General features: G+C 51.2%; 1 protein-coding gene across 1 annotated transcript in view; it reads right to left on the bottom strand.

Moving 5' to 3' along the window:
- Positions 1 to 5123: 5123 nt before the first annotated feature.
- LOC147096938 (beta-1,4 N-acetylgalactosaminyltransferase 1-like) overlaps positions 5124 to 21385 on the bottom strand; it is a 184254-nt gene continuing 167992 nt past the window's right edge. The window contains exons 7-8 of the mRNA XM_085972516.1: positions 10916 to 11008; positions 5124 to 5317 (exon numbers count right to left, since the gene is read on the bottom strand). Of these exons, the coding sequence (XP_085828642.1) occupies positions 5124 to 5317; positions 10916 to 11008 (287 nt within the window). The remainder of the gene's footprint in view (positions 5318 to 10915; positions 11009 to 21385) is intronic.

The following is a 21385-nucleotide window of genomic DNA, read 5'->3' as shown; positions in this document are numbered from 1 at the left end:
CCTCCGGACTCAAAGGAAAACAGTAAACAACGCATGCAGGGCGGAACTAGGCCAATACCCATTAATAATCACTATCCAAAAAAGAGCCACCAAATTTTGGAATCACCTACAAATGAGCAACCCCCAATGCTATCACTACGACGCCCTGAAATGCCAAGAGCTGACCATAAAGAAGAATACCCTCAGTCAACTAGTCCTGGGACTCAATAAAGTAACTAATAACAATACTAACAATAACCAGCCCCAGGACAGTGACAGGGTAACACAAAGAATTCGACCCAACACAATCGTCGCTAAGCAAAAGGAAAAATATCTGTCATATTGGGCAGAAACAACAAAAACCCAAAGCAAACTCAATTGCTACTTGGCCCTAAACAGACAATACAACATAGCTGATTACCTGACCATGGTAAAGGATAACAAACTGAGAAGAACCTTGACAAGGTACAGACTTAGCGAACATAGCCTAGCGATCGAAAAAGGCAGACACAGGCAGACCAGGCTGCCAAGAGAAGACAGGATATGCTCTCACTGCAGTCAGGGAGTAGTTGAGACAGAGATGCACTTCCTCACAGCCTGTGGAAAATATCAGGGCATCAGAGAGAATTTCTATCAAAAATTCTCACAAATATGCCCTGAATTCAGAAATCTGACTGACAACCAAAAACTCCCATTCCTACTGGGGAGGAGAGAAGCTGTGTAACACTGGCGGCACACTATGTTACAGCTTGCCATGAACAGAGGGACAACCAGTAAACTAAGACAAGAGTATATATAAACAAGGCGAAAATATATTTATAAACTCAGGGATATACCTGTTTATACACTGTATGAATGGAACCGCGTTTATGTGTTCAACCATAAATGTATTTTGATGCTTTGGCAACATAAGATGTACCTTATCATGCCAATAAAGCGATTTGTATTGTATTGTATTGTATTGGGAGGGAGGGCGGAGAGAGAGAGGGGGAGGGAGGGGGGAGGGATGGGGGAGAGAGGGGGAGGGAGGGGGGAGAGAGGGGGAGGGAGGGGGGAGAGAGGGGGAGGGAGGGGGGAGAGAGGGGGAGGGAGGGAGGGGGGAGAGAGGGGGAGGGAGGGGGGAGAGAGAGAGGGGGAGGGAGGGGGGAGAGAGAGAGGGGGAGGGAGGGAGGGGGGAGAGAGGGGGAGGGAGGGCGGAGAGAGAGAGGGGGAGGGAGGGCGGAGAGAGAGAGGGGGGAGGGAGGGGGGAGAGGGGGAGGGAGGGGGGAGAGAGAGAGGGGGAGGGAGGGGGGGAGGGAGGGGAGAGAGAGAGAGGGGGAGGGAGGGAGAGAGGAGGGGGGAGAGAGAGAGGAGGGGGGAGAGAGAGAGGAGGGGGGAGAGAGAGAGGGGGAGGGAGGGGGGGAGAGAGAGGGGGAGGGAGGGGGAGAGAGAGGGGGAGGGAGGGAGTGGGGGGAGAGAGAGGGGGAGGGAGGGGGGGAGAGAGAGGGGGAGGGAGGGGGCGGAGGGAGGGGGGAGAGAGAGAGGGGGAGGGAGGGGGAGAGAGAGAGGGGGAGAGAGAGAGGGGGAGGGAGGGCGGAGAGAGAGAGGGGGAGAGAGAGAGGGTGAGGCAGGGGGGAGAGATAGGGGGAGAGGGGAGAGGGGAGGGGGGGAGAGGGGGGAGGGGAGGGGGGGAGAGAGAGAGGGGGAGGCAGGGGGGAGAGAGAGGGGGAGGCAGGGGGGAGAGAGAGGGGGAGAGGGGAGAGGGGGGGGAGAGGGGTGAGGGGGGGAGAGGGAGGGGGAGAGGGGACGGGGGAGGAGAGAGAGACAGAGGGAAGGAGAGAGGGTGAGTGGCCCGCGGCCGCAAATGGAGCCAAGCCCCGGGAACGGGCGTGAGCCGGCTTGAGGCTGTGAGAGACGGCCGGGCCCGGTTGCCGGGGTAACCCTTCCCCCCCTTCCCGAGCCCCACCCCCCGCCCTCCCGAGCCCCACTCTCCGCCCTCCCGAGCCCCGCCCTCCCAAGCCGGCTTCAAGACCGCCGATTGCGGCTGGGTCTGCGCTGGAGCCAAGCCCCGGGAACGGGCGTGAGCCGGCTTGCGGCTGAGCGAGCGGGCCGGGCCCGGTTGCCGGGGTAACCCTTCCCCCCCCCCTTCCCGCCCTCCCGAGCCCCGCCCCCCCGCCCGAGCCGGCTTCAAGACCGCCAATTCGCTCGCGCTCTGGCCCGACGTTGACGTGCGCGCTGACTCCCCGCCCCGCCCGCCTTTACTAAGATGGCGGCGATGGCTACGCTCGCCTCAGTCCCCGCGCCGCCAGCCTTTCGAAAGATGGCGGCGATCGCGGGCCGCTTGTTGAGCGGGGCGGGAGGTGCGTAGCTCGGGCGTGGCTGGGCAACAGAGGCCCAGGCTTCGAGGCCTGCCTGCAAAAACGGTGAAAGGTAGGAAAATTATAGAGGTTAGAGAAAAGATTTACAAATCTTTTTGTTTTAAAAGCAACTTTTTTTTTTGCTGGAAATCTAGATTTGAAAAGAAACACGCAGAAAGTGGGAAAAAGAAATGAAGAGTTTGGAATCAAGATGGCGGCCACTCACCTCAACTCAGAAGCATTAGGCCCGCCCACACACGCACCGATTGGTCAACCGTCAGGTCACTGAACTGTAGGATTGGTCAATCGTCACGTCACTCGACTCTAGGATGGCCCGCCCACACACGCAATGAACCCGCCCCCGTGACGCAGCGATTGGTCAACCGTCGGGTCGCTCGACTGTACGATTGGTCAACCTTCACGTCACTCGATGCTAATGAGCGGATAATGAGCGGAATTTTGAACGTTTTTTGGATACCGTTGGCACAATTTTTGTCCGACCAAAAAGTAAATACGCCTATGAGAGTCCCCTAATGATAAGCTTTCTTTTGATATAACATATGTGTAGGTACGCTCTATAACTTTTGATTGTATAACCGGACAGAGAGACAGAGAGACAGACAGACATACGTTTTATATATATAAATATATACATATAAAAGCTCAGCATTTCCTGTTGGGTTTTCTGTCTGCGATAATCCCCAACAGGAAAACCAGGCACCATCTCGAGAAACTACCAACAAGATTAATTAGCCAATTAAATTTAATTGACCATCCACATAATAGGCTTGATGGCAAAATTGAAGTCCATGGGATAAAAGGGGCAGTAACAGCATGGATACAAAATGGGCTAAAGAACAGAAAACAGAGTTGTGGTGAATGGCTGTTTTTCGGACTGGAGGGAGGTATACAGTGGAGTTCCCCATGGTTCAGTACTAGGACCACGGCTGTTTTTGATACATGTTAATGATTTGGACTTGCGGGTACAGGGCACAACTTCGAAATTTGCAGATGACCTGAAACTTGGAAATGTAGTGAACAGTGAGGAAGATAGTGATAGATTTCAAGAGGACATAGACAGGCTGGTGGAATGGGCGGACACATGGCAGATGAAATTCAACACAGAAAAGTGTGAGGTGATACATTTTGGTAGGAAGAATGAGGAGAGACGATACAAGCTAAAGGCTACAATTTTAAAGGGGATGTTTGTACACATATCTTTGAAGGTGGCAGGGCAGGTTGAGAAAGCGGTTAATAAAGCATCTGGGATCCTGGGTTTCATAAATAGAGGTACAGAGTACAAAAGCCAGGAAGTTATGCTAAACCTACATAAAACACTAGTTCAGCCCCAGCTGGAGGATTGTGTCCAATTCTGGGCACCACACTTTAGGAAGGACGTGAAGGCTTTGGAGAGGGTGCAGAGGAGATTTACTAGAATGGTTCCAGGATTGAGGGATTACAGTTATGTGGAGAGACTGGAGAAGCTGGGGTTGTTCTTCTTAGAGCAGAGAAGGCTAAGAGATTATTTGATAGAGGTGTTTAAAATCATGAAGGGTTCAGATAGAGTAAATGAAGAGAAACTGTTTCCAATGACTGAAGGGTCGATAACCAGAGGGCACAGATTTAAGGTGATTGGCAAATGAACTAGAGGCGACATGAGGAAAAACTTTTTTACGAGTGGTTAGGATTTGGAATGCACTGCCTGATAGGGCGGTGGACACAGATTCAATAGTACAGGTAGCCTTCAAAAGGGAATTGGATAAATACTTGAAGGAGAAAACATTTCAAGGATATGGGGAAAGAGCGGGGGGGTGGGACTAACTGGATTGCAGACTCGACAGGACGGAAACGGTGGAAACCTTGTTGTGCCTGGTCTCGGTTTTCTGCTGGGAGTTTCCTGTCTTCCTTGTAATGGCCGGAACTACCACCTGGCCCTCACAAGGCAAATGATGAGAATGAGGCAGAGCCGAGGGAAGGGATCCCTTACACTGGGAGTTCCCACTGCTTGGGCTCGAATGGGACCCTACAAGAGCAGATGTTGGTCCCACCAGTGGGGTCAAGGCAGGACAATTGGCCTGGACCACTGAAGAGAGGTTTTTTTTTGAGTTTCTTGGACAGATAGCCCCTGTTACCAAGGTCACCAAGAGGACCATGGCTGGGGTCGGAGGGGTCTGGACAACCCTTCCCCTCCAGAGGTAGGCACACACCAGAATTTCCAGCTACCAGAGATGCACCTGCCTGTCCCATGGTAATAGTCAGCTTCCTTCTTAAACTATTGTTATTCCCTTACATTTTTTCTTAAATTCCGCCCCTTCTGGGATCCTTGTCCTTCCTCCTATGCACCATTTCTCAACCTGAGATGGCAGGGAGGAAATCTCCTCCCAGGACGCTGGAACTGATCATGAGGAGATCTATGTGACTTAGCCTCTGGTGTGTGTCTCCCTCCTGTAGGGACACGGAGATCAGGAAAAAGTCATGTCTCCTGGCTCTTTTTTTAAAATTCATTTTTATGGGATGTGGGCGTCGCTGGCAAGGCCAGCATTTATTGCCCATCCCTAATTGCCCTCGAGAAGGTGGTGGTGAGCCCGTAGTTCTGGGCTACAGGTTGCTATTTCCTCAATGCGTTGCACTGCAGGATCCATATAGACCCGTTATTCTCCACTTTTCTTCCTCAGAAATGGAAAGAGATTCTAAGTTGTTCCTAAGTTACTCACTATCTCCCTCCAGAGCCACACATCCACGTTATACCCACACAGCGACCGATTGTCTTGTTCGGTTCTTTCCTCATTTAGGAAAAGAGAAATCATACTACACCTTCCCAAATGGCATGAAGTATTGCTCAATAAACGCTCCTTCAATCCTTTGCCGTTTGTCGCTGTCATCCGCGATTACAATGGTGACATTGGGGTAATACTTCCTAATGCTCGATATCAGTTGTCTCAGCTTGTCGTACCTAAGGAACGTTTTGGTTGCTATAGTCACCAACGCGCTGATGTTATATCCTAAAACATAGAGAACAGTAAGTGACCACCTTTTGTTTGACTCTAGTGACTTATTTATGCATATTACACTCTTTTTCATAAAGGGGGTGTAAATATGACTGATCTGCCCCATAATCCTGAATATTGGAACATAGCAACAGGAGGAGGCCATGCAGCCCCTCAAGCCTGTTCCGCCATTCAATGAGATCCTGTTAAAGGAGATATCTGTACAATTACTGGTGTCTCGCAGTTCAGTCCAAAACAGGACAGGGCACAGGAAAGGGGTAGGGTGTAGGCATGGAATTAATCCATGATCATTTTTTTCCAGCTTTTCTCTTCAAATCTCTCTTTTTCTCTATCTATTGCTTTTGTCTACCTCGCGATTTCTACATGTTGATTGAGGTGTTCCGAAATAGCTCTTAAAAAGAAGTTGCAACGACAAAAATTCAATAATAAGCTTCTCAGGTTTCACATCCACATTACCGAGCCGAGAATGGGCAGGCCAGATCTGCCGTCTCTGCTTTGCTTGTCCTCGGTCTCCATTATGCAGTTCTCTGGATGGTACATGTGGGATTGGGAACTCACGGTGTGGAAAAACTGCATCCCACCACTTTGTGTCTGAGCGCTTCCTAATCTACTTTGCAAGTGCATCAGCTTGGCTCGGCATTGCTGCCTCTACTTGAGCACAACATCCAGGCTGACACTCCCAGTGCAGTACTGAGGGAGTGCTGCACTGTTGGAGGTGTCGTCTTTCAGATGAGACGTTAAACCGAGGCCCCGTCTGCTCTCTCTGGTGGACGTAAAAGATCCCATGGCACTATTTCAAAGAAGAGCAGGAGAGTTCTCCCTGGTGTCCTGGCCAATATTTATCCCTCAATCAACATCACTAAAACAGATTATCTGGTGATTATCATGTTGTTGTTTGTGGGAGCTTGCTGTGCGCAAATTGGCTGCCAGGTTTCCTACATTACAACAGTGACCACACTTCAGAAAGTACTTCATTGGCTGTAGAGCGCTTTTGGACATCCTGAGGTTGCGAAAGACGTTGTATAAATGCAAGTCTTTCTTTATTTCTAGGTTAAGCCCCATACCAGGATTTAAGCACGGAGCCACTCTGAGAGGTGCTGTCCTGCTAATGGGACGTTAAAATGCCTGTTGAGGTAGACATTGAGAAGATTGTGAGGTTGGTATCCTGAACGGATGAGGTCAAATTTAATAACCTGGAGGAACTAAATGTGACAGATCAGACATCATAAAATCTCACAACATACATTTTTCTGAGGAGTTTTTGACTTGTTTTAAATTGGTTACTGTATCTACATTGTGGGAAATTCGCTCAGCTGTCTGTTTCCCAGTACTGGGAGAAGGTGGAGGAATGTCTCGGTTCTGCACACAAATGCCACTCCAGTTGACTTGAATGGAAATAAAAAAATCGGGAGAGGTGTAAAACGGGCTGCCGACTCGCTAGTGCCCGTTTTACTTTATTGCACCAAGTCAAACATCGACTCCCATGTTGTTTTAAGCACTGCAGAGAATTGCTAAGGTGCCACTGAATGTTGTCTTATAACAGATTCTGCACGTCAAGTGAAATCCTGCGATTTATCTATCTGCTGATCTTTCACTTTTGCTTCTGCCAATTTTAAATCTGATTTTTAGTTGCAGCTGGAGATAGTCAGTCTGTCAGGGGTGACTGTTCCCAGTGCATATATCTTGATGGTTTTATGGGTTTATCGTTCAGTACCTCCCGGAATACTTTGCACAGAGGGTCACCTTTTATTTTATTTGTTTATGTGATCAGGGCGTCGCTGGCAAGGCCAGCATTTACTGCCCATCCCTAATTGCCCCTTGAGAAGGTGGTGGTGAGCCGCCTTCTTGAACCGCTGCAGTCCGTGTGGTGAAGGTGCTCCCACAGTGCTGTTAGGGAGGGAGTTCCAGGATTTTGACCCAGCGACGATGAAGGATCGGCCGATATATTTCCAAGTCAGGATGATGTGTGACTTGGAGGTGAACTTGGAGGTGATGGTGTTCCCATGCACCTGCTACCCTTGTCCTTCTAGGTGGAAGAGGTCGTGGGTTTGGGAGGTGCTGCCGAAGAAGCCTTGGCGAGTTGCTGCAGTGCACCTTGTAGATGGTACACACTGCAGCCACAGTGCGCCGGTGGTGGAGGGAGTGAAGGTTTAAGGTGGCGGATGGGGTGTCAATCAAGCGGGCTGCTTTGTCCTGGATGGTGTCGAGCTTCTTGAGTGTTGTTGGAGCTGCACTCATCCAGGCAATGGAGAGTATTCCATCACACTCCTGACTTGTGCCTTGTAGATGGTGGAAAGGCTTTGGGGAGTCAGGGGGTGAGACACTCGCCGCAGAATACCCAGCCTCTGACCTGCTCTTGTCGCCACAGTATTTATGTGGCTGGTCCAGTTAAGTTTCTGGTCAATGGTGACCCCCAGGATGTTGATAGTGGGGGATTCGGCGATGGTAATGCCATTGAATGTCAAGGAGAGGTGGTTAGACTCTCGCTTGTTGGAGATAGTCATTGCCTGGCACTTGTGTGGCGCGAATGTTACCTGGTTCAGAGGATATGCGGGGTTGCCTGTGAAAGTGGTCCTTGGCGCTGGGCATGAGAAAAAGAATTAGCGAGTGGCCATGTCATAATGACGAACTTGCCCGTTTTAGAATAGTTCGTCTAATCTGCCAACAATGAAACAGCCCGGTTGTCAACTGTGAACGAATATTACGGAAGGGTGTGTGACCAAGTGGCACCAAGCAGAGAAATCAAAGTGAAATAAATCAAAAAAACAATGACTGGCCTTCTAAATCAAACAGGAGCCTGCATTTACAAAATGCATTGCAGTCTTCCAATTTAACAGAGATTGGAATCAGCTGACTTAGAAAGCTCCTTTATACTGCGGCTCAGAGTCGAGGAGACTAACACTCAAGCATAGAGCCACAACCTCCAGGCGGCAGACTCCCCCACTTTACTGCAGTTCCCCACCTCCCTTGAGATTAATTTTTAATTCCTGGAGACTCCAGGTCAATCCAGGAGCAGTTGGCAACCCATCAGTAGCGCAGAGTTGATTTGTTTCATAGGGTGCCATTTCATTGGAAATTTGCAACAGGTTCGTTATCACTTCCAACTGATCTGGAAGATTTTTTTTGATCAGTGAGTGTCTGATATGCAAGCAAACACATCAACATACTTAAAAAGTCTCCAAAGCAAAGTTCTGAGAAAATCCACAAAGGTAGAGTTTCCGGCAGTGGCCGGAAATGTTAACTTGGCTCCGTGTAACCCTTGCTTCTGAGTCAAAGGGTTGTGGGCTCAAGCTCCAGGCCAGGAGTTGCACGCATAATCTAGACTGATACTTCAGTGCTGGAAGTGCTGTATTTCAGATGAGACATCAAACCAAGGTCCTATCTACTGGTCCAGGTGGATTTTAAGGATCTCGTGGCATTATTCAAAGAAGAGCAAGGAGTTCTCCTGGTGTCTTGGCCAACATTTCTCCTTCAACCAGCACCACCAAAAGCAAGATTAAGTGGTGTCATTCATTGCATTGCTGCTTGTGGGATCTTACTATGCGCAAAATGGCTGCTGCACATGCCTATTTAATAACAGTCAGTACATTTCAAGAAGTGAGTTATTGCAAATGAAGACTTTGCAATGTTTGTGAGAGATTTGACCAAATGCTATACAAAGGCAACTTATATCCCCCACAGGGATGCACACTTCACCGTTCCCAGTGCTGAGCGGGTAAAGGGGGCACTGGGTTAAAGTGTAAGGGGAGAGATTCCGAGATTCCACTGTCACAAAATGCTTAGCGGTTGGTTACAGAATGAGACTGGCAGAGAGGCCTGTCTGCCCAGAGGGCAGGGGGATGGCGCACGGCACCAGAGGGCAGGGGGATGGCGCACGGCACCAGAGGGCGGGGGGATGGCGCACGGCACCAGAGGGCAGGGGGATGGCGCACGGCACCAGAGGGCAGGGGGATGGCGCACGGCACCAGAGGGCAGGGGGGTGGCACACGGCACCAGAGAGCAGGGGGATGGCGCACGGCACCAGAGGGCAGGGGGGTGGCACACGGCACCAGAGGGCAGGGGGATGGCACACGGCACCAGAGGGCAGGGGGGTGGCGCACGGCACCAGAGGGCAGGGGGATGGCACACGGCACCAGAGGGCGGGGGGATGGCGCACGGCACCAGAGGGCGGGGGGGATGGCGCACGGCACCAGAGGGCGGGGGGGTGGCACACGGCACCAGAGGGCGGGGGGGTGGCACACGGCACCAGAGGGCAGGGGGATGGCGCACGGCACCAGAGGGCAGGGGGGTGGCACACGGCACCAGAGGGCGGGGGGATGGCGCACGGCACCAGAGGGCGGGGGGATGGCGCACGGCACCAGAGGGCAGGGGGGTGGCACACGGCACCAGAGGGCAGGGGGATGGCGCACGGCACCAGAGGGCGGGGGGATGGCGCACGGCACCAGAGGGCGGGGGGATGGCGCACGGCACCAGAGGGCAGGGGGATGGCACACGGCACCAGAGAGCAGGGGGATGGCGCACGGCACCAGAGGGCAGGGGGATGGCGCACGGCACCAGAGGGCGGGGGGATGGCGCACGGCACCAGAGGGCGGGGGGATGGCGCACGGCACCAGAGGGCGGGGGGATGGCGCACGGCACCAGAGGGCGGGGGGATGGCACACGGCACCAGAGAGCAGGGGGATGGCACACGGCACCAGAGGGCAGGGGGGGTGGCGCACGGCACCAGAGGGCAGGGGGATGGCACACGGCACCAGAGAGCAGGGGGATGGCACACAGCACCAGAGAGCAGGGGGATGGCACACGGCACCAGAGGGCAGGGGGATGGCGCACGGCACCAGAGAGCAGGGGGATGGCACACGGCACCAGAGGGCAGGGGGGTGGCACACAGCACCAGAGGGCAGGGGGATGGCACACGGCACCAGAGAGCAGGGGGATGGCACACGGCACCAGAGGGCAGGGGGATGGCGCACGGCACCAGAGAGCAGGGGGATGGCACACGGCACCAGAGGGCAGGGGGGTGGCACACGGCACCAGAGGGCAGGGGGATGGCACACGGCACCAGAGGGCAGGGGGATGGCACACAGCACCAGAAGATACCTGAAAAAGGCTGGAGGGGGGGGGCGGGGAGGATAAAATGCTTTTAACAAATTCAAACACCGCCACAGTGAAGACAAACATTGCAATTTTTCCTTTTTGTGCGCTTGTCTAAAATTGCCGCGGTTGCGTACATGACATTAGCATCGTCCCATTAAGAAGCGTTTCTCCTATTTACTCCCATTTCCGCCTTGCGGTATCTTTCTGTACTTCCCACCCTGGAACGCAGGATCAACGCAGTCTCGGGGAGCGGAACCAATTGAAAGAACAGGGAATTCTGCTGCAGGAATTCCATCCAAAGCCAAAATCATGCACATCCTCGCGAAACTATCGTAAAAATATTGGGACCTCGGATCATTCAGGCACTGCATTAAAAGCTACATTTCACGCGGCGGCCATTAAAGAGACAGCTCAAGTCTACAGAGTGTGCTTGTGGCTGGCTCAGCTGTTGGGATTTCAATGGGCGATCTCCATTAATCCTGGATTAATAGCACTGACCTGGCTGCTCTCCGGAGCTGTATAGTTTTGGGATGGTGGCATGTCGGATTTTGATGACAAAAAAAGCCTGGTGTCCGTCTGTCTTGAACTGCACTGCAAGATGTAAAACACACACACTGAGACCGGCAGGAGTTAACACGTTACACACTGGACAGCCGTGGTAGCTGCACCATGGCCCACAGGTCAGACCCTCATAACCAGCCAGCCCTGAAATCGCACACAGTGCCCACTCAAATTTTTTTTTTTTTATATATGGTTCTCTAATTTTTTACCTCTGACCCTTGCTGGGGTCACAGGTTCCATGGGTTCTGGCCGCCCTCCGGTTCCGTGCCCAAGTAGAGATTCTTCGCAGCGGGAACCCTGGACGCCCTAACCCAGGGGTATCTGAAGTCAACTGTAGCATCCCCCTACTGCCACCCCAGGTTCTAGAGATTGGCAACTGAATGCCACCCTGCCCTCGTCACCCGCAACCCAAGAACCAATTTCTTTTTTTTACAAAAGGGGAGATGAGCTAACTCAGTGCAGACGGGGGGAATCAAACCAGGGATCTTCCTGAGCTCTATGACTCAGTACCAAATCAGATGCATCTGACATTTCCCCGGGGGGTTTTCCCGATCTACTGCCATACCTTGGGGTGGAAGATTGGCAATAGCACCTGGAGAAAAAGCTAAAAACGGCTGCTTGTCCAGCATCTGAGGATTTTCTGGCAAAGTTACCGCCGCCCCCCCCCCCCCCCCCAATGAGTCATCAAGACAGCCATCTATTAAATTTAAGGTTGGCCAGAATGGAGATGAGTGAGTAATTCTCCCATCAATCATGCCTGGAAGTAACTGGGAATGGTTTTAAGCGCATTATTTGTGTTATGTATCTCTCCTCCACTCACTGGATTTTGCTGGAGAAATAATCCTGCTTTTATCGGGAGACATTGCTGTAGTTTTGGTCATGAGTTCGGTTTGCTGTAGTTCATAGAGACTCTGTGTAAATAGACTCTGTTTGCTGTAAAATAGACTCTGTTTGCTGTGAGTCCTGCCGTAAGTCCTGCCCCGCCTCCAACTCATTGGCTGACACAGAGGTGACACAGAGGTGCCAATATTCCGTAAATTGAAAGAGGATTTACAAAACAATTACAGCATCTTGGCCCTCTAGTACATGGCACCACAGAGCAGGTTAGCTTTTGCGCCTGTTATTCTCAATCTCAGCCTCTCTGTCAGGGGAAGGCATGCAGAAAAGCCCAGGCCTATTCCCTGGAGAAAAGGAAATGCAATCTGAGGCTGAGTCACCCTGGTCTGCTCTCATGCCCTAGTGAGCTACGTTAGCAGGGCCTAGACATAGCCTGGAAGCACTCCTTCGCTCGCCCTCTCAGCCATAGTGTGGAAAGACCAAAAGGTAGGGAGGGAGCAAGAGAAGATAAATGAAGCAAAAGAAAGATCCAGCATCATTTTGTACGGAAGATCATAGATACGAGGCGTCATTTCCCAGATCCTGGCCAATCTTCCCAAAAGTCAGAACCAGTCAGTTCACAAATGTGGTAAGATATTCAGAGTGTGCGCAAGCATTCTGATGTTTAATATGTGCAGAGTGACTAATGCAGCTCTGGTCTTCAGTGAGATAGAGCGCTCTTCCTCGCCAGTGGGATATTTATGGGCCAGTGTGGGAATGGTTGCTTAGGATCAAGCTTATATGAAATAATACGTAATGGCTTTGCGCCTTGTGTACTCTTTGCAGGGAGAGCACAGTCCCTCACATCGGTCAGGGCACTGTTAACAGGACACCATAGGTGCCTGAGGTATCGAGTTAGCATAAGAGCATAAGAAACAGGAGCAGGAGTCGGCCAATCGGCCCCTCGAGCCTGCTCCGCCATTCAATAAGATCATGGCTGATCCGATCTTGGTCTCAACACCACTTTCCCGCGCTCGCCCCATACCCCTCGACTCCCCTGTAGTTCAAAAATCTGTCTATCTCCACCTTAAATGTATTTAATGACCCAGCCTCCACGGCTCTCTGGGGTAGAGAATTCCACAGATTTACAACCCTCTGAGAGATGAAATTCCTCCTCAGCTCAGTTCTAAATGGGCGACCCCTTATTCTTAAACTATGCCCCCTAGTTCTAGATTTCCCCCACGAGGGGAAACATCCTCTCTGCATCTACCCTGTCAAGCCCCCTCAGTATCTTATATGTTTCAATAAGATCACCTCTCATTCTTCTAAATTCCAATGAGTATAGGCCCAACCTGCTCAACCTTTCGTCATACGTCAACCCCTTCATCCCAGGAATCAACCTGGGCTGTGTTCTCTCCTTAGAAGTGTAGCACAACCTCAATGTGATGTGCCAAATCTGAGGGATGGAGTATATGACCCAATATGTGCATCACAATGAAATTCCATCAACCCAAATGCAGTGCACGGCACAATAAACCTGTACACTCCCCCGCCCCCACTAGACCACCAAGCCATTTCCCAAAACTTCTTCCTTACGGCATGCCACTGGCAGGGGGCGGGGGTGGAATCAGTGCACAGTTGAAAGCCTTCTCTGCTCTAGTAGAAAGGGTCCCAGTATCTCAAGTCTCTCCTCATAACTACAGTTTCCCATCCCTGGCATCATCCTGGTGAATCTACGCTGTACGCTCTCTGTGGCTTTAATGCCATTTCTATAATGAGGTGCCCAAAACTGCACACAGTAATCTAACAGTGGTCTAACCACTGCCTTGTACAAATTTATCATTTCGCCTTTGTTCTTGTACTCTGTGTCCTTATTTATAAAACCCAACATGCTATAAGCCTTTTTTACGGATTTACTTACTTGCATTCTCACTTTCAAGGAATGATGTATTTGAGCCCCTGGGTCTTTCAGCTCCGCCACTCTAATCGGCATTTTTCCTTTGTGAGTACACTTTCATTCCTTATTTTTCTTACACTATTCCACATTAAATTGCACCTGCCACCTGTCTGCCCATTCTGCTAACCTGGCTAAGTCCTCCTGAAGTCTTTTGCAGTCCTTCTCGCTGTTTAGCAAATCATCGACTTTTCTGCCATTAGCAAATTTTATATCCAAGGCTAAATATGTATATATATATCTCAAGTCTTTCTATGTATAAAAAAGTGAACCCTGCACTGACCCTTCAGGCACACAACTCCAATCCAATCCCCCTCTCCAATTCCCTTAATACTCGATAAACCTAATGCTTTTTTCCCTGCTTGTCTACCAGCCTTCCATCCATGCTGTTACATTTCATCTCATATCATATGCCTGAATTTTTCTAACAACCCTCCTGTGGAATACCTTCTGAAAATCCATGTGCAGAACATCTACTGCATATCCTTTATCTATCCAATCGGTCACTTCTACAAAAAATAAAATCATTGGGCCAGTAATTCCGGTCCCAACACGTGAGTACGGACGGGGTACTCGCGTGGGCCCGTTGGAAGTGCCGGATTTCAGCATGCACAGCGCATGCGCGGGAAAGCGGCATTTCCACCAACGGGTTCAGAGGTCCCACGCGTGCGCGCAGGACTCTGCGCGCACGTGTTGAACTTCCTTCTTTTTGACAGGTTTGCCCGTGTGCAAGGGCCTGAACTTTTGCCCGTGTGTAAGGGCCTGAACTTTTTAGAAATGTAAAAAGGAGGCATAAGGACTTGATTCTTTAAGGTAAGTGGTCTATTATTTAAAATTATAACATTTTTTCCACAGCTTTATTGTTTTTAAGGACTTTACAGTAAGGTAAGTTTATTTTTAGACCCGATTTCTTAAAAAAATATTTTTTTCAAAAATGTGATTAATTGTTTAAAATAGTTTTTTAAAGTTATTTATAGTTCATTTAATTAGTGGGATGTTTTTTAAAATTTTATTTAAAGTTTAAGTAGTGTTTTGGACGCCCGTAGTTTTCATGAGTTTGACAGTTCTTACTATCAAACTCATGAATGAAGTTTCCCCTCCCCTGATTGGCTGCCCAGTGCTCACCTGATCCCAGCCGGCACATCGAACTAACTACGCCGCTGGATCAGGCAAGCACATCGCGCCGACATCTGAACTGGGCCTGTGACAGGAATTCCAAGCAGGCCCAGGCTTCAGATGTCGGCGCGCCGGGTGAGTGCACATCGGGGGCTTGCACGCGCGGCAAGCACCCGATCCTAATTTCTGGGCCATTACATTTGTCAAACACGACTTTAGCAAACCCGAACTACAGATCCTTGATTAACCTGTGCTTTTCTAAATGCTGACTAATTTAATCTCAAATTATGGATTATAAGAGTTTGCCCATAACTGATGTTAGACTAACTGGTCTAGTTATCCAATTTATCTTTCTTGAACCGTGGTGTTACATTGGCTGCTCTCCAGTCCCACAGCACAATTTGTATATTTAAGGAGGATTGAAAAACTGTGGTCAGAGCCTCTGCTGTCTTTTTCTGTTTTTGAACCTAGCTATGTTGTGGTCACCATTTTCCAATTGCTCTCCTAATCTCACATCAGTGATTTTCCCCAGTTCATTTCCCAGAACTATATCAAGCAATGCTTTTATCATTAAGAAAGACAGGAAACACCTGAAACACTCAGCAAGTCAGGAAGCATCTGTGGAGAGGACAAAATTCAATCACTGGGTATCAACGTTGCCAGACCGCCTGAGTGTTTCCAATGTTTTCTGTTTTTGTTTCAGATACCTGGCAGTATTTTGCTTAATGCTATTTCTTTGTTGCACTAGGCACATACTGATCTAGGAAGCAGTCCCAGAAACATATTGAAGAGCGTTCCCCAACTTCAACCATATGCATTTCCTTTATTCCAGTCTATCTTGCGATAGTTAAAATCGCTCAGGATTATTGCCCTGTTGTTCACACATATCTCTCTGACCTTTCTGCAGATCTTCCTGAAGGAGCGGTCACTGCCTCCCTCTATCCCATCCCTACTGTTGTATCATTTCCTCCTCTTATTCCTTAAATCTATCCATGTGGATTCTGTCTTAACAAGACCACCTAGAATACCCTTCTATGCTAGTGCTACAATGGAGTCCCTTATTAATATCCACCCCAATTTTTCCCCTCCCTACCTCTCCTGAAGATGTTAAAACCAGGAATATGATGGTGAATTACTGCAGGGGGTTCTCCTGATGCCCGCCTTGGCGGAAGAGCCACGGAAAAGTGTCGGGAACAGTGCCAACTGGGCTTCTGCCACTGCCACTGGTTGCCAGCTGTATGGTGCCATTTTGTACGTTGTGTTGCCTTTCACCTAGGTTCCTCAATGAAAAAAAGTTCTCATTCTGAATTCACCTGATCTTAAAGGCCCTTGAGAGGGTGCAGAGGAGATTTACCAGAATGGTTCCGGGGATGGGGGATCTTAGCTACATGGACAGGTTGGAGAAGCTGGATTTGTTTTCATTAGAGCAAAGGAGGTTGAGGGGTGATTTGATAGAGGTGTACAAGATTATGATGGGTTTGGATAGGCTGGACGGGGTAAGGCTGTTCCCACTAGTTGATGGTACAAGGACTAAGGAACACAGATTAAAGGTTTTGGGCAAGAGACTTTTTCACGCAGCGAGTGGTGAGGACCTGGAACTCGCTGCCGACGGAAGTGGTGGAAGCGGAGACACTCAGTGTTTTCAAGGGGAGACTGGATAGGCACTTGAGGGAAATAAACTTGCAGGGCTACGGGGATATGGGACTGACTGGATTGCTCTACAGAGAGCTGGCACGGACTCGATGGGCCGAATGGCCTCCTTCTGTGCCGTATGACTCTATGGGGGAGAAATTCGGTTGATCGCGCCACCGATTAACGCCTAAAGAGGCCGAGATGTGGGGCGCTAGCCAATTTCCAGGCGGGCGCTCGCCCCATATTGAGCATGCATTTAGCGCCGGCGCTAAATCTTAGCGCCCGCTCATGGGCGCAGGCTGATTATGACGTCATTTGAGTGTGCAACGCCTTTTGGGTGCCCTGGACCGGAAATTCAGTGGCGCCCCCCTCCGTAGCACCTGGCGCTAATAGTGACAGCTTACCTGGGCCTTACCAAGTCGCTCTCGGGCTGGAGGAGCGTTATTTAAAGGGGACTGGTGTGGTTTTAAAGCAGCAGCCATTTTTGGAGCACAACTTCCTCGAGAGCTACAAAGAGTTGCTGAGCTGCACACCGAGAGCCATTTGACCACTGAGCCAGCGCAGGCAGACGATCTTCAGCCTTCTGACCATCACCTTGCTGTTGGTGAGCCTTGACAAAGGGGAACCTTCCTGTGGGCACTTATTATGGGGGCTGCATTGGAGGGGAACGTCCTGCTGCTGAATCATCTGGAAAGGGAACTGAGACGCAGGGAGAGGGGGGCGGGCATGGCCAGATGGAGGAGGGCCAACAGACGTCGCCACAGCAGACCTTACGCTGGCAGGGTTATCCGACAGCAGTTTTCCTACATGAACATGCCGGAGGAGCAGTGTGTCAGAAGGCTGCGATTTAGAAAGGAGGTGGTGACTGAGCTGTGCCAGCTGCTTCAGCCAGATCTGCAGCCTCAGATAAGGTGCAGGACATCTCTGTCGGCGGCTGAGAAGATGGTTGCTGGCCTGAACTTCTACGTGAGCGGCTCTTCTCACGCTGCGCGTCAGAGGCTGATCAGAAGTAGCTTCTAGGCCCCTCTCACGGAATGCTTGCTGCCATTCCAAGAAGAGGAATGGAACCGGTCTGATACCCCCAAGCCTGTGAAGGGCAAGATGCATGTAAATAGCAGGCATGGCCATTGTAAATGAAGAAAGTGTTTCATTACACGAAATGTGGTTCCTTCAAACATGAGAAAGCTATGGCAGCAGAATGCAAAACTAATACACTGACACATAACTGCCTCTCACACCCGGGAGACTGTCCAAAACATAAATCACATTCCGACCATCTTCCTTGGCCTTGATTCCACTGCGCCAACCAAAGCATCCAATGCCCCATCAGTGAGGCGTTCCGCCCTCTGCCTCACGCTTTCCATGTCTTGCTAGGCTGGTGCGCCACAGGTAGGATCCCCACCGCTTTGAAGGCCTACAAGGCAGTGAGTGTGTCTGGTGATGCCAATTGACCTGCCCCTTTAAGAGCTGGCCGGCGCCAGTGTGTCTCAGGGAAAGTGATTATTGACAGCACCCTCGCTGCGCCCCGCCGCCGCAAAATTGGGTTGCGCCGCCGGGTTAGCACCTTAAGAGTAGCGTGTAGCGCCTGATTTAGCGCCGCAATCACCTTTAGGGGCGCTGCAACCCAATATCGCGCTCGGTGGCGCTAAATTGCGCCTGCCGCTAAACATTGCACATCGCCAGGACTAGCGCCCCAAACCGAATTTCTAGGCCATATATGACTCTAAAGGGTGTCATCCTTTTTATTTCCTGATGCATTTTTGTCGCTGTAGACAGGTTAATCAATAAGCATCTTGTCAGATTAAAGCCCCTCACGCACTTGTAAATGTTGACTGCAGGAATGACTGAATGAAGAGGAGGATTTCCACTGATACACATTGGTGCTATAGCACTGCTGTGTAATCTTTTTATAGTGATACTAGCTGGAGTGCCCGGCGGTGCCGAGGCTTTTTCGAGGGCATGTTGTTGTTGGAAGAGAGAGAGAGAGAGAGCGCACGAGTGGGGGGGAAGAGAGAGCGCGACTGGGGGGAAGAGAGAGAGCGACTGGGGGGAAGAGAGACAGCGAGAGGAGGGGGAGAGGGGGAGTGGGGGAGTCCCCGAGCCCCGCCCCCCGATCTCCCGCCCCCCGCCGATGTCCCGCCCTGCGATCTCCCGATGTGCCGCCCCCCGATCTCCCGCCCCCCGATCTCCCGATGTCCCGCCCCCCGATCTCCCGTCCCCGATCTCCCGTCCCCCGATCTCCCGATGTCCCGCCCCCCGATCTCCCAATGTCCCGCCCCCCGATCTCTCGATGTCCCACCCCCCGATCTCCCGCCCCCACGATCTCCCGATGTCCCCGCCCGAGCCGGCTTCAAGACCAGAGAGACGCCGCCGCGCAACCGGCCGGACTCAAGTCGCGCTCCGGGCAGAAGATGACGCGGATGCTGACTACCGCCCCGCCCGCCTTTCCTAAGATGGCGGCGGTGGCGATGCTCGGCTCAGGCCCGCCCCCTCCAGCCTTCACAAAGATGGCGGCGATCGCTGGCCTTTTGTCGATCGCGATGGGAGGCGCCTAGCTCGGGCGTGGCTGGTCAACAGACGCCCAGGCTTTGAGGCCTGGAAAAACGGTGAAAGGTAGGAAAATTATAGAGGTTAGACAAAAGATTTACAAATTAATTAACTTTTTTTAAAAACAATTTGGCCTAGAAATTGAGTTTTGGCTTAGCCAGGGCTTTAGCACCGGAAGTTAGTGCCGGCGCTAAGTCCCCCTGCGCGCGCCAAAAATTCAGCAGTGCCGCGCCCAAACGGCTGCCGGCGCTACTGAAGGGTCTTTGCGGCGGTACATCGGCGCTAACTGCCGTTTCGCGCCGCAATTCTGGCGCTGCGGCACCCGATGCGGTGCGGCAGGCTCGGGAAGTGCAGGCCTCCTCCTTCCCTTAAGGAGGAGCTGCCTGCACCCGATCGCGGCCCACGAAAATCTTTTAAAAAATGAGCCCGGCACCTCGGACAAGTGCCGGGCTTGCTTCTGTTCCGGGTGGGGGGGGGGGGGGGGGGGGGGGGGGGAAGTCCGGGGAGGGAGCTGCGGCCAGGCGGCCGGCGGGAAAGCGGCCGGCCGCCGCGGGGCCTTTAATGCGCCGGCGCAAAGACTCGTAAGACTCTGTTGCCAGAGTCTTAGTTGCGGCTGTCACGGGCGAGGCGGCCGCAACTGAATTTCGGCGCTGGGGCCCGTCGGCATGGCAACCGGGACGCTGCGCACACCGATGACGTCATCGGTGCCGGCGCAGCGCTACCGGTCTACCGCGGCGTAAGGGCCCCAGGCAATTTCGGCGCCGGCGCCAAATGCAGCGCTAGGCCCTCTAGCGCCGCAAAATCGGCGCTAAGGGCACTCAATTTCTAGGCCTTTGTCTTTTAAAAGCAACTTTTTTTTTGTTGGACTTGTAGATTTGAAAATAAACACGCAGAAAGCGGGAAAAAGAAAGGAAAAGTTTGGAATCAAGATGGCGGCGACTCACCTCGGTTCAGAGCGATAAGGCCCGCCCACACAGGCACCGATTGGTGGACCGTCAGGTCACCGAAGCGTAGGATTGGTCAAGCGTCCCGTCACTCGACTGTAGGAGGGCCCGGTCGCACGCGCCAGGAACCCGCCGTACGATTGGTCGACCTCGACGGCACTCGATGCTAATGAGCGGATAATGAGCGGAATGTTGAACGTTTTTTGGATACCGCGGGCGCAATTTTTGTCCGGCCGAAACGTAAATATGCTTAGGACGGTTCTGGAATCGTCAGCTTTCTTTTGACGTAATGCACGTGTAGGTACGCTCTATAACTTTCGAGTTAATTCAAGACAGACAGACGGAATGACAGACAGAAGTATCCTTTTATATATATAGATTATTATCTATCTGCTCATCCACCACGCAGGAATTGCTGTTATCATTAACCCTAATCCAGAGACTTGAGCACAAAAATCTAGGCTGACACTCCAGTGCAGTACTGAGGGAGTGCTGCACTGTCGGAGGTGCCGTCTTTCAGATGAGATGTTAAACCGAGGCCCCGTCGGCTTTCTCAGGTGGACATAAAAGATCCCATGGCACTATTTCGAAGAAGAGCAGGGGAGTTCTCCCCGGTGTCCTGGGCCAATATTTATCCCTCAATTAACATCACTAAAACAGATTATCTGGTCATTATCACGTTGCTGTTTGTGGGAGCTTGCTGTGCGCAAATTGGCTGCTGCGTTTCCTACATTACAACAGTGACTCCACTTCAAAAAGTACTTCATTGGCTGTAAAGCACTTTGGGACGTCCGGTGGTCGTGAAAGGCGCTGTAGAAATGCACGTCTTTCTTTCTTTTAATGCCAACCAATAAATGGGCGATAGTGCCCAGTACTATTAGGGCATGGAGTTTCCTCCATGGGTACAATTCGCAAATTGGACCCAAAAGTGCGCCCAATGTCACCTCAATTTTGCCGATGCCAAGTTACGCCCAAGAATCCTCCCAATCTCATTAGAATACGCCCAAACTTAAAATGGGAAATTTCGTCAGAGTTCTGACGAAAGGACTTCGACCTGAAACGTTAACTCTGTTTCTCTCTCCACAGATGTTGCCTGGCCTGCTGAGTTTTTCCAGCGTTTTCTGTTGTTATTTCAGATTTCCAGCATCCGCAGTATTTTGCTATTAAAATGGGATATCCCTGATGTAATCGGGGCCCAAGGAAAGCGCCACGCTCACACCATATATTTCTTCCTGGAGTCTTCAAATTTAAGTTTCGCCTCTTTTAACACTCAGTCATGCCCATCAGGCACGGCATGTTTAAGAACCTGCAATCGGAGAGCTTTTCAATCTTTAATGTGACTTCCACTGAGATCATGAAAATCCATTCAAAGAAACAGAAAATACAGAGCCGGTCTCA

Source organism: Somniosus microcephalus, chromosome 33, assembly GCF_052327205.1.
Source record: "Somniosus microcephalus isolate GS21.2 chromosome 33, FLI_Smic_1.0, whole genome shotgun sequence".
Lineage (NCBI taxonomy): Eukaryota > Metazoa > Chordata > Chondrichthyes > Squaliformes > Somniosidae > Somniosus > Somniosus microcephalus.
This window is presented reverse-complemented; position numbering and strand designations above follow the sequence as displayed.